The sequence below is a fragment of the Scyliorhinus torazame genome, chromosome 10 (genome assembly GCF_047496885.1).
Source record: "Scyliorhinus torazame isolate Kashiwa2021f chromosome 10, sScyTor2.1, whole genome shotgun sequence".
Classification (NCBI taxonomy): Eukaryota; Metazoa; Chordata; class Chondrichthyes; order Carcharhiniformes; family Scyliorhinidae; genus Scyliorhinus; species Scyliorhinus torazame.
Genome location: NC_092716.1, coordinates 135196946 through 135213391, shown reverse-complemented (window position 1 = coordinate 135213391; position 16446 = coordinate 135196946). Strand labels below are relative to the sequence as shown.

Genomic DNA, 16446 nt, shown 5'->3' with positions numbered 1-16446 from the left:
GCAAGCTAGCCAATGGTCGAAGGCTGACGTGGCGTTGTCTGCTTGAGGGTGCAGCTGTAGGCGATCTGGCTTGATGCGTAGTTCCATTGCTGTAATATCTCTGCTTAATAAATTGATGCACTATCAATTACGACGAGACCAGAGTAGAGAGTAATCGAGGCTTTATTAAGCAGAGATGTGTTGCCTCCTGCAGCTGCTACCGAAATGGCAGCAGCTCGGTGAGCACACACATTTATACTCCGCCTATTGGGCGGAACCAGCAGGCAGGGATCTACCCCCGTACCTGTAGTACAGAAGCCTTACCGTATTACCTCGAATACACGTATTATACAAACAGTGACTACCACAAGGACATGAAGATCAAAGCCAAAGGCTCTGCAATCTCATCCCTCGCCTCCCATCAGGCCCAGGGGATTTATCTATCTCAAAATTTCTAACACATCTTCCTTCCGAATATCTACCTCCTCCAGCCTACCTGCCTGTATCGCACTATCCTCCTCAACAACTTGGCTCCTCTCCTTTGTGAACACTGAAGAAAAGTGTTCATTTAGGGTCTCTCCTATACCTTCAGACTCCATGCACACATTCCCACTACTATCCTTGACCGGCCCTAACTTCACCATGGTCATTCTTTTATTCCTCACATAAATGTAAAAGGCCTTGGGGTTTCCCTTGATCCTACCCGCCAAGGACTTCTCATGCCCCCTCCTAGCTCTCCTAAGCCCTTTCTTGAGCTCCTTCCTAGCTATCTTGTATCCCTCAAGTGCCCTAACTGAACCTTGTTTTCTCATCCTTACATACGCCCCCTTCTTCCTCTTGACAAGACATTCAACCTCTTTTGTAAACCATGGTTCCCTCACTCGACCATGTCCTCCATGCCTGACAGGGACATCCATATCAAGGACACGCAGTATTTGCAAATTTTCCTCCCAGGATATTGGTGTCCCTCTGGTTCAGGTGTAACCCGTCCTGTTTTTACAGGTCCCACCTTCCCCAGAATGTGCTCCAATTATCCAAGTAACTGAAACCCTCCCTCCTACACCATCCCTGTAGCCACGTGTTTAACTGCACTCTCTCCCTGTTCCTCACCTCGCCAGGACGTGGCACTGGCAACAAACCAGAGATAACAACACGGTCTGTCCTGGCTTTCAGCTTCCACCCTAGCTCCCTGAATCCCCGTCCCTTTTCCTACCTATGTCGTTGGTACCGATGTGTACCACGACTTGTGGCTACTCCCCCTCCCCCTTAAGGATCCTGAAAACACGATCAGAGACGTCACGGACCTTGGCACCCGGAGGAAACACACCAATCGTGAGCCTCTATCGTTGCCACAGAACCGCCTATCTGTACCTCTAACTATAGAGTCTCCAATAACTAATGCTCTCCTGCTCTCCCCCCTTCCGTTCTGAGCCACAGGGACAGACTCAGTGCCAGAGATCTGGTCACCGTGGCTTACCTCTGGTAGGTCCCCCCCCCAACAGTATCCAAAACGGTATATCTGTTATTGAGGGGAACAACCGCGGGGGATCCCTGCACTGACTGCTTCTTCCCCCTTATGGGGTTTTGGGGATAAGGTGGGAAAGTAGAGTTGAGGATTAGCAGATCAGATCAGTCACAATCTCATTGAATGGTAGAACACACTCGGTGGCCTAAACGGTCTACTTTTTAAAAAATAAATTTAAGAGTACCCAATTATTTTTTTACAATTAAGGGGCAATGTAGCATGGCCAATCGACCTACCCTGCACATCTTAGGGTTGTGGAGGCGAAACCCAAGCAAACACGGGGAGAATGTGCAAACAGCACACGGACAGTGATCCAGAACCAGGATCCGACCTGGGACCTCGGCGCCGTGAGGCAGCAGCACTAACTACTGCGCCACCGTGCTGCCCTCAAATGGTCCATTTCTGCTCCTACATCTAATGGGGTGCTCTGGGATGTCAGTTTGTGGCCAGGAATAGGTTTGGAACCACAATTTCAGACTTAAAGATGCAAGAGTGCTCCCAACTGAAAGGCCAGCAGCTCAGTTCATCCTTTAAGCATAACAAACACAAAACAAGTACAATGCGTCACATGGCTCGAATGGCATCACAATCGCCAACAATGATCTCACTGGTATTCCTTAAAACTAACTTAAGACAGGTAGTAGAGGGGAAGCCATTTGTGCTAGAATTAGTTGAATTTGTGCTAGAATTAATGGAATAGATCTCAATCAATCAACAAGATCACTGAAAAATTGATCGAGTAACCAAACTTCGAAAATCTCGAAAGTGAGCAAATGTGCTCCTGGGTCAAGGCAGCTGGGAGTCTGAGTGAGGAGAATGCTGATGAGTGCGACAGCAAGGTCTATTCATAGCAGGCAATTGCAGAATCAGAAGCACACAAGACCAAAGCTTGCATCATAAGGTAGACAACCAAAATCTATTTGAGACAGAATACATCTCACTCTATGGTAACCCATCAAATACTACCTGTGCAGGTACAGTGTGAGTTAGATACAGAGTAAAGTTCCCTCTACATTGTCCCCAACAAACACTCCTAGGACAGGTACAGCACGGGAGTTAGATATAGAATCCCTACAGTGCAGAAGACGGCCATTTGTCCAATCATGTCCGCACCAACCCTCCGAAAGAGCACCCTACCTAGGCCCACTTCCCCGCCCTATCCCTGCAACCCCACCTAACCTTTGGATGCTAAGGGGCAAGTTAGCCTGGCCAATCCTCCTCACCTGCACATCTTTGGATAGTGGAAGGAAGCCAAAGCACCCAGAGGAAACTTACACAGACAGGGGGAGAACGTGGAAACGCCACATCGACAGCCACCCAAGAACATGAACCTGGGGTCACTGCCGTTCAAGGTTGCCATGTTAACGGATGGCTGGGAAAGAAAGAGACAGCAATGGTGAAGAGGATTAAGGGAAAATGAGAGGAGGAGCTGGGGATCAAGCTTGGATGGGAATATGGAGCCAGGTGCTGTGTCGGGTCAACGCAATCACCTTGTGAGCTAGGATGAGTCTCATTCAATTTAAGGGTAGTTCACAGGATGCATATGACACAGGCCCAGCTGAGAGGATGTTTCCCAGGGGTGGAAGATCACTGTGAGAGGTGTGGGAGGTGGGCTGGCAAACCACATCCATATGTTCTGGGGTGTGAGAAATTGGAGAGGTTTGGGGGGAGGGAAGGCGGGTGTAAGGTTTTGTCAGAGATACCGCAGTTATTGGTTATGCCGTGTCCCCTGGCGGGCGACGGCATGGATGGGGGGCGTACAGGAATTTATGGCCCTGGAGAAGATTAAGTCTCTCCTAAGGGGGTCGGAGGAAGGGTTCTGCGCAAGCTGGTATCCGTTCTTATCCATGTTTAAGGAATTGCTTGTCATCGGGGGGAGGGGGGATATAAAAGGGAAAAATTTGTATAAGCTGTGTATATTAATGGTATGTGTAGATGTTCTCTGTAACAATAATAATTGGTTTGAGTTTGGAATCAAATACATTAAGAAAAAGACAGCCAATCAAAGGCAGGATCAAACCCGGGTCCCTGGCGCTGTGAGGCAGCAGTGCTAACCCCTATGTTGCCAAAGTGAAGCTCCTTCTGCACTGTCCCCATCAAACACTCCCAGGAGAGGTACAGCATGGGTTAGATAAAGTAGAAATCTTTATCTACACTGTCCCCATCAATGCTATGATGTGGAGATGCCGGCGTTGGACTGGGGTGAGCACAGTACGAAGTCTTACAACACCAGGTTAAAGTCCAACAGGTTTGTTTCGATGTCACTAGCTTTCGGAGCGCTGCTCCTTCCTCAGGTGAATGAAGAGGTCTGTTCCAGAAACACATATATAGACAAATTCAAAGATGTCAAACAATGCTAGGAATGCGACCATTAGCAGGTGATTACATCTTTACAGATCCAGAGATGGGGTAACCCCAGGTTAAAGAGGTGTGAATTGTATCAAGCCAGGACAGTTGGTAGGATTTCGCAGGCCAGATGGTGGGGGATGAATGTAATGCGACATGAATCCCAGGTCCCGGTTGAGGCCGCACTCATGTGTGCGGAACTTGGCTATAAGTTTCTGCTCGGCGATTCTGCATTGTCGCGGGTCCTGAAGGCCGCCTTGGAGAACGCTTACCCGGAGATCAGAGGCTGAATGCCCTTGACTGCTGAAGTGTTCCCCGACTGGAAGGGAACATTCCTGCCTGGTGATTGTTGCGCGATGTCCATTCATTCGTTGTTGCAGCGTCTGCATGGTCTCGCCAATGTACCACGCTTCGGGACATCCTTTCCTGCAGCGTATGAGGTAGACAACGTTGGTCGAGTCGCACGAGTATGTACCGCGTACCTGGTGGGTGGTGTTCTCACGTGTAATAGTGATATCCATGTCGATGATCTGGCACATCTTGCAGAGATTGCCATGACAGGGTTGTGTGGTGTCGTGGTCACTGTTCTGAAAACTGGGTAGTTTGCTGCAAACAATGGTTCGTTTGAAGTTGCGCGGTTGTTTGAAGGCAAGTAGTGGGGGTGTGGGGATGACCTTGGCAAGATGTTCATCGTCATCAATGACGTGTTGAAGGCTGTGAAGAAGATGACGTAGTTTCTCCGCTCCGGGGAAGTACTGGACGACGAAGGGTATTCTGTCGGTTGTGTCCCATGTTTGTCTTCTGAGGAGGTCGGTGCGGTTTTTCGCTGTGGCGCATTGGAGCTATCGCTCGATGAGTCGAGTGCCATATCCTGTTCGTACGAGGGCATCTTTCAACGTCTGTAGATGTCTGTTACGCTCCTCCTCGTCTGAGCAGATCCTGTGTATACAGAGCGCTTGTCCATAGGGGATGGCTTCTTTAATGTGTTTAGGGTGGAAGCTGGAGAAGAGGAGCATCTGTGGGTTTGCGGTCAAGCGAAGTGCTGAGGTGACCGTCCTTGATGGAGACGAGTGTGTCCAAGAATGCGACCGATTTGGGAGAGTAGTCCATGGTGAGTCTGATGGTTGGATGGAACTTATTAATGTCATCGTCATCAATGCTCACAGGGGAGGTACTGCATGGGGTTAGATACAGAGTAAAGCTCCCTCTGTACTGTTCCCATCAAATGCTCCCAGGACAGATATAGCATGGGATTAGATACAGAGTAAAGTTCCCTCGACTCTGTTCCCCATCAAACACACCCAGGACAGGCACAATACCAGAGTGGAACAGGAGGAGGGGGAGGTACATACAGAGTAAAGATGTACATACAGAATAAAAGCAATGTCCCATGAAACAATCCGAAGACAGGCACAGCAAAGGTTAGGTACAGAGTATTGGCAAGCAACTGTAAACCTGGATCCTGCTAGTGTCCTGAGTAGAGGTGTGCCATGAATCAGTCTTCCAGTTCACGTTTTATCTCCCCAGTATAGAGAGGTTATGGCAAACATCTCTGGTTCAGCCTTAAGTGGAATATTTGTCCAATTATGGACATGAGAGTTTTAGAGAAGGGGCAGAAAAGATTTTATGAGAATGTTTTCAAGAATGAGGGATTTCAGTTACATGAATAGATTGGAGAAGCAGGGACTGTTATCCTTGGAGAGGAGACTGGTCATACAAGATTTGATAGAGGTATCCAAAATGATGAGGGGTCTGGAATGAGTAGATAGGGAGAAATTGCTCCCATTGGTGGAAGGTCAAGAACCCGAGGACACAGATATTAAGTGAATGGCAAAAGAACTAGAGACAACATAAGGAAAATATTTTTATGCACCAAGTAGTTTGGATCTGGAATGTACTGCCTGAAAGTGTGGTGGATACAGAATTGATCAAGGCTTTCAAAAGGGAATTGGATAATTACCTGAAATTAAAAAAATTCAAGCTGCAGGGAAAAGACGGAGGGTTAGTGGGACCAATTGAGTGATCCTGCAGAGAGTCAGTATGGAGATAACAGATGAAATAGTCTCCTTCTGTGTTGTAACCATTCGAATGATTGTACATATGAGAGCCCGTTACTGTCTCACGGGCTGTCAATTATATTAGAGTCACATACCACAGTGTACCCAGCAGTGGGTTCAGCGTTGCCATTGACATCAGCATTCGGCTCCTTTTTAACCTCTTCAAGATCAGTCAGGGTGATGGTTCCCTTCTTTTTTAATTTGTTAAGGATTGAAGATTCCCTCTCGGGAAACGGTGGCATCTCTTCCAACACAGTTGCCTAGTGGAGAACAGATCTGTCAGCTCAGAGGAATTTTCGATTCTGCAAACGTACTCACTAAATTACTGTGAAAACGTGGTAAAATTAATAAATGTTATAATACACTCGGACTGTAATCCTTCCATCTGATGATAATAGAGCTCGATAGACCACAAGGTTTGATCTCACTCTATGCTTGAACAATCAGTGTACTACAGTTAGCTTTAGCACACGGACCCTGGTCATACCGGTAGCAATATTTGCACCCAGTGATAACACAGCTCCCCTCTTCCACGTGACTCCAATACCAGCCTGTGTTCCTGCTAATTGCTCCCTGTTCATCGAGACCCTAGACAAATATCACTGCTCATCCTCCAGCTAATACTGCCTTCTTGTTCCTGGGTAGCTAATGACAGCCCCCCAGAATACTCCCATCAATGGAACTGACACTCAAGACTACCTAGGCCAGACAAAAATCAGCAACAAGATCAAAAGGTCAGTCAAGAGAATTAAAAACTCAGACCACAGTATCTCGGAGAAACCATGCAAAAAAAAAAAAAGGTAGGTTGGTGACTTCATGACCAGGCATCAAAGGGCTTGGCAGCGCGGTGGTCATATTACTGGGCGAATAATTCAGAGGCCGGAACTCGTATTCCAAGATAATTGGTGAATTTGAATCCAGTTAATGAAATAAAACAGGATTAATAAAGACAACAAAACTGCTGAATTGTTGCAAAACCCATCTGGTTCACAAAACGTATTTCTGGAAAGAAATCTGCCATCTGCCACATCTAAACCTACATCAATGTGGTTCATTATGAATAACCTAGAAAACTCAGTCATATGAGAATTAAACTGGATGGACTTTAAGGTTCCCCCAGTATCATTCATGTTTCAGTAAGAACACCTCCAATTCTTATGAACTTCAATGGATACAGGCCCAACTTATCCAACCGTCCCACATAAGATAACCAGATCTAAGCTCTGAGTCCTGCCACACCCAGTCATGAATGGTGGTGGGCAATCAAACAACTGACTGGAGAAGAAGCTCCATAAATATCCCATTCTTAATGATTGTGGAACCAAACACGTCAGCGCAAAAGACAAAAACGAAACTTTTGCAACCATCTGCAGCGAGAACAGCCCAACGGATGATCCATCTCAGCCTCTTCCTAAGGTCCCAGCATCACAGATGCCAGTCTTCAGCCAATTCAATTCATTCCATGTGATATCACAAACTAGCCGAAAACACTGGATACTGCAAAAGCTATGGCCCGGACAATATTCCAGTATTGTGTTCCAGAACTAGTTGCACCCATAGCCAAGCTGTTTCAGACAGCTACAACATTGGTATCTACCTGGCAATGTGAAAAAGTGCCCAGGTATGTCCTGTCCACTAAAAGCAGGACAAGTACAACCTGTCCAATACTTCCCAACAACCGACAGTGTGTCATCAGTGGAGGGTTGGAAAATGTTGCTTAATCACCAATAATTTACTCCAAATGCTCCCCTTGGATTTCATCAGGGCCACTCGACTCCTGAACTGATTATGGTCTTGGGTCAAACATAGACAAAAAAACAAATTCTCATGAAGTGAGAATGACTGCCCTTGCCATCAAGACAACATTTGACTAAGTGTGACGTCAAGACGATCTAGCAAACCTAAAATAAATGGGAATCAAGCGGAAAATTCTCCATAGGACTTCCGGCGACGGCGATGTGCTGAGCGGATGCACATCGGGTGGCTCACCTCCCAACTAGAACCAATAAGAGCTAATTTTTAGATTTTTTTTGGCCTAAAAAGCCACCATAAACAAACCCCAAGGCGAAGACTAACAGTGGGATAAAGGATGTCGGTGAACGATAACTCGAAGGGCCGAGAAGAGGGCAGGAGTGGCGGAAAAGGGCAAGACCAACGAGCGGACAGAATGGCGGAACCACAAGGCGAGGCGGAAGCCCCAGCTGCCCAAGAATGGGGTAGGCCGGCAACCCGAGCGGTGGTATCGAAGCAGATGACAACCTCCCCCACCCCACCAGGGGATGGGTGGACGAGCATTTTAAAAAACGAACTGGCCGTCATGAGGGAAGTGATCAAAACAGAGTTCTAGCTTGCAGTGAAGGAGGTTGTGACGGAAGCATAAGATAGATGGCTTGGGGAAGGAAGTGGGGGTGCAGGGGAGAATGTTCCTGGACCTCGATAAGGCCTTGTCGGACCAGAGCGACAGGATTGCAGCTCTGGGGGCAGAGGTGAAAAGGTTGATGGCAACCCAGGGGAACTTGAAGGGGAAAGTCGAGGACCAAGAGAGCAGGTCTCGGCGGCAAAATATCCGGATTGTGGGTCTGCTGGAGGGCGTCGAGGACATGCACCCAACGGACTATATCCCGCAAATGCTGGGTAACTTAATCGGGAGAGACAGTTTCTTCAACCCCCCAGAACTCGACAGGGCACACAGGGAACAGCCGAGAGCGATTATCACTAAGCTGCACCGGTACCAGGATCAGGAAAAGATTCTGAGATGGGCCTAGCAGACAAAGTCGAGCTCATGGGAAGGTCATAGAATCCGGGCCAACCAGGACATTAGAGCGGACCTTGCTAAGAAGAGGGCTGAATTCAATAGAGCGAAATCGGCGCTCTACAAAAGTGGGGTACGATGTGGCATACTGTTCCCGGCCAGACCCTGGGTCACATACCGGGGGAAAGAACACTGGTATGAAGCCAATGAATTTGTAAGAGCCAACGACTTGGACAGAGAACAGGCTCGGCAGTGGGGAAGAAGCGCTGGAGGACGGCAATGGGAGGGAAAAGCGGAGACCAGGGACTATATAATGGACTGTGTTTGCGCAAGACTATTCTGCCTCGTTTTGAATTAAGGGTCGGACCACAGAGAGGAGAGAGCGGTGATAGGGAAAGCAGGTGAAGGGGTGATGAAGGGAAAGTAGGCAGGCAGATAACTCGGACAGACGAAGCCCAGGGAGGGGAGCCACCGTACAAGCAGGGAGGACTAGCATGGAAAGACAGGCAGTAAGGGGGGCCGCGGCGCACATCTCGGAGGACAGGGAGCGTCTGGAGGAGAGGGCACAGCGAAAGGGAGAGAATACACGGGGGGGGGGGGAACATTGGAGGAGAGGGGGGGTGTCATGATATTCAGATAAACATATCATGGTGCAAACACACACACACACTGATGGACAGATCAACGGACCAATCAACACACACGCAACATCACGGCCAATCACCAGTGAGAGAACACGCACTATAAAACGGGGAACACCACAGTTCCCGCTCATTCCAGCAGGGCACAGAGCTCACAGCGTGCCACTCAGACATACACCACGTGGTGAGTGCCTCTCTAAAATAGTGTTAGGGCTGGGTCCACAGGTTAACGGGTAAAATACGAACCACAGTCATAAGTTTACAGATGTTGTTATCAAGAGTAATAAAATAGAGTTGTACCATCTACAATCATGTTGGTTCGTTTGTGTAGCAGAACACCCAACACGACATAGTACCAGGATAAGAACCCAGCAACTGTGAGACCTAAATGCACATCTTCAGGGATCCGCCATCCTGCGCCATGGTCACCATCAGCCCGCCGCAGCCACTCCAAATCGCTGGAAAACTCGGCGTCAACTGGAAGCTGGTTAAACAGCGCTTCCAGTTCTTTCTAGAAGCAACAGAAAGGGAGAATGCATCGGACACCAGGAAAATCGCCCTCCTCCTCTCCACGGCAGGGCAACACGCCATCCACATCTACAACTCCTTGGTGTTCGCGGAAGGTGAGGACAAGACGAAGTATAAGACGGTCCTTCTAAAACTTGAGCAACACTTCAGCGTCGAGGTGAATGAGAGCTTCGAGAGGTACCTATTTCAGCAGCGCCTACAGGGTAAGGATGAGCCTTTTCAATCTTTCCTGACACACCTCCGTATCCTCGCGCTGTCCTGCGGCTATGAGGCCACCTCCGATTCCATGATTCGGGACCAGATAGTTTTTGGGGTCACCTCGGGCACCCTACGCCAGCAGCTCCTCAAAATTAAGAGCCTCACCCTAGCCACCGCCTTCGAAGCCTGCGTCCTCCATGAAAACGCGACCAGCTGGCCTCCCAATTCCAGGCGGCCGAATCGGCACGGCAGGGGTCCTACGAGGCCGAGCGGGTCCAATCGATCGAGTTTCTCCCGGCCCGCGGCCCGGACGAAGGCGGCCATTTCACTCGCTCTCCGCGGCCTCCCGCACTTGTACGCGCCAAAAGAGGCGTCGTCGCAGAGGGACGTGATGCACAGGCACGCTCTACGCAGGACCGTACTGCGCATGCGCGGTGGCGCAACGAACGCCTTGACGTCACGACGTGCGGCAACTGTGGATCCCCACATTTAAAGTGGCCATGTCCAGCAAAGAATCGACAATGCCGCCGCTGTGGCAAGATGGGCCACTACGCTGCCTGCTGTCGAGCAGCTCAACCTGCCAACGCTCCCAATTCCACCAGCCTCGCAGGGACGTGCGGGCCATTCAGCCTCCATACACCGAGTCATACCCTGACGACATACAGACCGGTAATATCGACGACCGGGAAGCCTTCCGCATTGCGGTCATTGACAGGAATCGGATGACCCCAAGTAGGACACCCCAGCCGATGCCAGTGAACAGCGTTAATCCGGGTGATGAATGGTGTGCCACCCTAACGGTCAACCGATCACCAGTCACATTCCGTTTAGACACTGGTGCCTCCGCCAATCTTATTGCATGGTCAGCCTTCTACGTCTTGACGGTCAAACCACTGATTCGGCCATCCCGCTTTCAGATGGTCGATTACAACGGAAATGTTATCCCGGCCATGGGATCCTGCCAGCTCAAGTTTACACACAATGCATACAGCCACACTGTCCTTTGAGATAGTTGGATCATCAAGGGACTCTCTGCTAGGCGCACAGGCGTGCAAGGTTCTCCACCTCGTTCAGCGGGTACACACTCTGTCTCCAGAAGGCACGTCCGACTTCCCAAATGCAGACTTTAGGGCACAGCTCCACTCGCTCCTCGCCCACAACCAGAAGGCTTTCGAGGGCATGGGCACACTGCCCTACACTTACAGAATACGGCTCAAACCGGATGCCACCCCGGTCATTCACGCGCCTCGTAGAGTCCCAGCACCACTCAAAGACCGCCTCAAGCAGCAGCTGCAGGATCTGCAGGACCAAGGAGTGCTTTCCCAGGTCACGGAGCCCACGCCATGTGTCAACTCCATGGTGAGCGTAAAAAAGCCCTCTGGCGAACTCCGGATCTGCGTCGACCCGAAAGACCTGAATAATAACATCATGAGGGAACACTACCCCATACCCAAACGGGAAGAGATCACGAGTGAAATGGCTCGGGCTAAATTTTTTACAAAGCTTGATGCCTCAAAGGGTTTTTGGAAGATTCAACTGGATCAGTCCAGCAAGAAGCTGTGCACCTTCAACACTCCCTTTGGCAGTACTGCTACAATAGAGTGCTGTTTGGCATCATCTTGGCATCCGAGGTGTTTCATAGAATCATGGAACAGATGATGAAGGGCATCGGAGGGGTGCGCGTCTATGTTGACTACGTCATCATCTGGTCCACCACATCACAGGAGCACATCAGTCGTCTCCAGCGCGTCTTTGCTCGGATACGAGAACACGGCCTGCGCCTCAACCGAGCCAAGTGTTATTTTGGCCAAACTGAGCTAAAGTTTCTGGAGGACCACATATCCCGGTCAGGAGTGCATCCAGATGCAGACAAAGTGACAGCTATTACAGCCATGCCGCAGCCGGCAGACAAGAAGGCAGTGCTACGCTTTTACGGGATGGTCAACTTCATGGGGAAGTTCATTCCCAACCTTGCCTCCCACACAACGGCTCTTCGCCACCTAGTGAAGAAGATTACGGAGTTCCAGTGGGTGCCCGCACACCAGAAGGAAAGGGAGGAGCTCAAGATTAAGCTCACCACAGCCCCGGTCTTGGCGTTCTTCGACACTTCTCGAGATACGAAGATCTCGACTGATGCCAGCCAGTCCGGCATTGGGGCGGTACTCCTGCAACGGGACGACACTGCATCATGGGCCCCGGTCGCCTATGCCTCGCGGGCCATGACCCCCACAGAACAGCGCTATGCGCAGATTGAGAAGGAGTGCCTGGGTTTGTTAACCGGCATAGATAAGTTCCACGACTACGTGTATGGTCTCCCTCAGTTCACCGTGGAAACCGACCATCGCTCCCTGGTCGGCATCATACAAAAGGACCTGAATGACATCGCCTCCAGCGCATTCTGCTCAAGCTCCGGAGGTACGACTTCCCACTGGTCTACACCCCGGGAAAGGACCTCATCATCGCGGATCCCTGTCCAGAGCAGTGAGCACACCGCCCGAATCGGGGGGGGGGGGGGTTCGTATGTCAGGTCGAAGCGCATGTGGCCTTCACATCGGCCAATCTGCCAGCTAATGATGCAAATCTGGCCCGTATTCGCCGGGAGACTGCGGCTGACACCCTTCTACATGTGTTGCGCCACATGACGGAAGGGTGGCTCAAAGGACAGTGCCCACAATTCTACAATGTCCGGGACGACTTGGCCGTCATTGACGGTGTCCTCCTAAAGTTGAACCGGATTGTGATTCCACACAGCATGCACAGGCTGGTCCTCGAACAATTACATGAAGGCCATCTCGGGGTTGAGAAGTGCAGGCAGAGGGCCCGAGAAGCTGTATACTGGCTGGGCATCAGCGACGACATTGCCAACATGGTGCTCGACTGCCCCACCTGCCAAAGGTTTCAGCCGGCGCAACCCCCTGAGACGCTTCAGCCCCATGAGTTGGTAACGTCCCCCTGGGCGAAGGTGGGTGTGGACCTTTTTCATGCGCTCGGCAAGGACTACGTCATAATAATTGATTATTTTTCAAATTATCCAGAGGTCATACGCCTGCACGATTTGACATTGTCAGCTATCATCAGGGCATGCAAGGAAACCTTCGTCATGGCATTCCGCTTACCGTCATGTCGGACAATGGGCCCTGTTTTGCGAGCCAAGAATGGTCTTATTTGCCGCTTTGTATGGCTTCACACACGTGACGTCCATCCCTCTGCATCCCCAGTCAAATGGCAAGGTGGAAAAGGGCGTCCATATCGTCAAGCGGCTCCTCTGCAAGGCTGCTGATGCCGGATCGGATTTCTGTTTAGCCCTGCTGGCCTTTCGCTCGGCCCAATTGTCCACTGGCCTCTCACCAGCCCAGCTGTTGATGGGTCGCGCCCTCAGGACCACTGTACCGTCCATTCATGTTCCTAAACCCGGCCATGCTCCAGTAAAGGATGCGGCAGCAGCGTGCTCAGCAGAAGGTGGCACATGACACTCGGGCAACTGATCTTCCTGCCTTGGTGCCTGGAGACAACGTCCACATCCACCTACCAGAGGGCGGCTGGTCGGCAACTGCCGATGTTCTCCGCCGCGTGGCTCCCCACTCGTTCTTGGTTCGCATGCCTGATGGCTCCATTCGCTGGCGTAATCGCCGGGCTCTTCAGCTGCTTCCGCGCTCGCTACGTGATCATGCACCGGTGCCATGCCCTCTACTGTCCCTGATGTCGACTTCGTGGAGCTTCCTGCCACTATGCCTATTCCTCGATCGCCTGTGGCCAGGCCCATTCCTCAGCCGGTGGATCCTGACCCACCCTTGAGGCGGTCAACCCGAATTCGTCGCCCACCTACTAGGCTGGACTTATGACCCTGTTTGCACATTGGACTCACTAAAGTGTTATGCCACAATGTTAATGTGTTTCTCATTTTGTCGTTACCTGAGTTCGTTTTCGATGTTTGATGATTGCACTTGTTTTGTTTATGGTACAACCTCATTGCTATGTTGCACCTGACACCTTCCTATGTATATAGTTTAGCTTCATGTACATGTTGTAGATATTGCACCCACATATTCAGCTGCACTCAGTACACACCAATATTTATTACCACATAGGCACATATTCTTGTAAAAAAAGGGGGGATGTCATGATATTCAGATAAACATATCATAGTGCAAACACACATACACGCTGATGGACAGATCAATGGACCAATCAACACACACGCAACATCACAGCCAATCACCAGTGAGAGCACACGCACTATAAAACGGGGAACACCACAGTTCCCGCTCATTCAAGCAGGAGACAGCTCAGGGCACAGAGCTCACAGCGTGGCACTCAGATATACACCATGTGGTGAGTGCCTCTCTAAAATAGTGTTAGGGCTGGGTCCACAGGTTAACGGGTAAAATACGAACCAGTCATAAGTTTACAGATGTTGTTATCAAGAGTAATAAAACAGAGTTGTACCATCTACAACCGTTTTGGTTCGTTTGTGTAGCGGAACACCCAACACGACAGGGGGGACAGGGGAGGTGCACAGAACAGCTAAGGGACAGAGGGAGGAAGAAGGGTTCGCAGCAAGATAAGCATTGGCTTTGGCAGGCAGGGAGCAGGCCGAGAAATCAAGATGGAACTGCAAATAGCCATTTTGGAGGGTCCCTGAACAAAGGGAAACGCCGGAGTGCAAGGGGCGCACCCACGTAGCGTTAACACAGTTGCAGGCATGTTGGGTGCCTCCCAGACAAAGGGAAACCCATGGTGATAGCGGCGACCGTGACCATTTTGGACGGCCCCCTGACAAAAGGAAAGCCCGGAGTGCAGGAGCGTGTCCAACTGATAAGTATGGGTGACCCCACAGGAAAGGGGGAGGCAGAAACCCCCATCAGAATAGTCACTTGGAACGTAAAGGGACTTAACGGTCTGGTGAAATTATCCAGAGTCTTCGCCCACCTGAGAAGCCTGAAGGCAGACATAATCTACCTGCAGGAGACATACCTGAGGGAGAAGGATAGACTGCTGGTAATGAAGGGCTGGTTAGAACAGACATACCATTCATGCAACGGGACTAGGGCTAGGGGAGTAGCCATACTGATCAGCAAGAGGACGAGATTTACGGAGACTAGGACGGTTACGGACCCAGGGGGACGATACATCATGGTCAGCGGTGTCCTAGACGGGGCATCGGCGATACTGGTAAATGTATCCAATTGGGATGACACAGACTTTGTAAAAAAGACCATGGCGGAAATCCCCGACATTGACATATACCAACTGATAATGGGGAATGACTTTAATTGTGTACAGGACCCACTGGCCGACCGATCAAACCCCAGAATGGGGAAAAAACAGGCACGGCTAAGGAACTGGGAACATTTATGGTACAGGTGGGGGAGGTGGACCCATGGAGGTTCCTACACCCGGGTGAGAAGGAAGTTTCATTTTTTTCACAAGTGCACAAGGTGTGCACCAGGATCGACTTCTTTGAAGTGGGGAAATCGGTACTTCCAGGAATTATAGGGGCGGAATACTCAGCGATAGTCATCTCCAACCACACTACGTGGATGTGAGATTAGAGACAGGCCATGCCCAACGCCCCATGGAGGTTGGACACAGATCTCCTGGCCGACAAGGCCTTCTGCCAGAAAACATCACAGGCCATAGGCGACTACGTGTCTAACAACCGGAACGGGCAAGTCTCACTTTCCACGTTCTGAAAGGCACTATTGGCGGTGATTAGAGGGAAGTTATAGCCAACAAGGCACGCAGAGACAGGGAAGAGAGAGCGGCCAGGCAACAGATGATTGACTCCATCCTGGACTCCATCCTGGAGATCGGCAGAAAGTACTCCGAGGCCCCGGCCGTGCAGCTGCTGGCAGAGAGGAAAAACCTGCTATCCACTAGGAAAGCAGTGCACCAACTCCACCAGACACGGGAGACCTTCTACGAACACGGGGGAAAAGCTGGCCACCGACTGGCTCACCAGCTGAGAATGCAGGCAGAAACGAGGGAAAAAGCCCAGGTAAAGGACAACAGAGGCAGATTGGTAGCGGACCCGAAAGAGGTTAATGGAGCATTGAAGACCTTCTACTGGGACCGTACACCTCCGAGCCCCCTCATGGGGACACGGGGATGAAACAGTTCCTCGATGGATTGGACATGCCAGTTGGAGGGGAAGAAAGGCAGGGGGAACTGGAAGCACAAATAGATCTTGGAGAAATCATGGAGAGCAACAGCTCCATGGAGGCGGGGAAGGCGCCAGGACCTGACGGGCTCCTGTCGGACATCTATAAAGAATTAGCGCCGACACTGGCCCCACATCTAAAGGATTTGTTCGCAGACTCACTCGCAAGCGGCACCTTGCCTCCTACATTAGTACACGCCATGATCTCATTGATACCCAAAAAAGACAATGACCTGACAGAATGTGGCTCGTATAGACCC

The 16446-nt window shown here is 50.5% G+C and overlaps 1 protein-coding gene across 1 annotated transcript in view; it reads right to left on the bottom strand.

The window, feature by feature from the left end:
* Positions 1-16446, bottom strand: part of LOC140430945 (AP-2 complex subunit alpha-2-like) — a 705690-nt gene that overhangs the window by 369140 nt on the left and 320104 nt on the right. The window contains exon 14 of the mRNA XM_072518780.1: positions 6003-6167. Within this exon, the coding sequence (XP_072374881.1) occupies positions 6003-6167 (165 nt within the window). The remainder of the gene's footprint in view (positions 1-6002; positions 6168-16446) is intronic.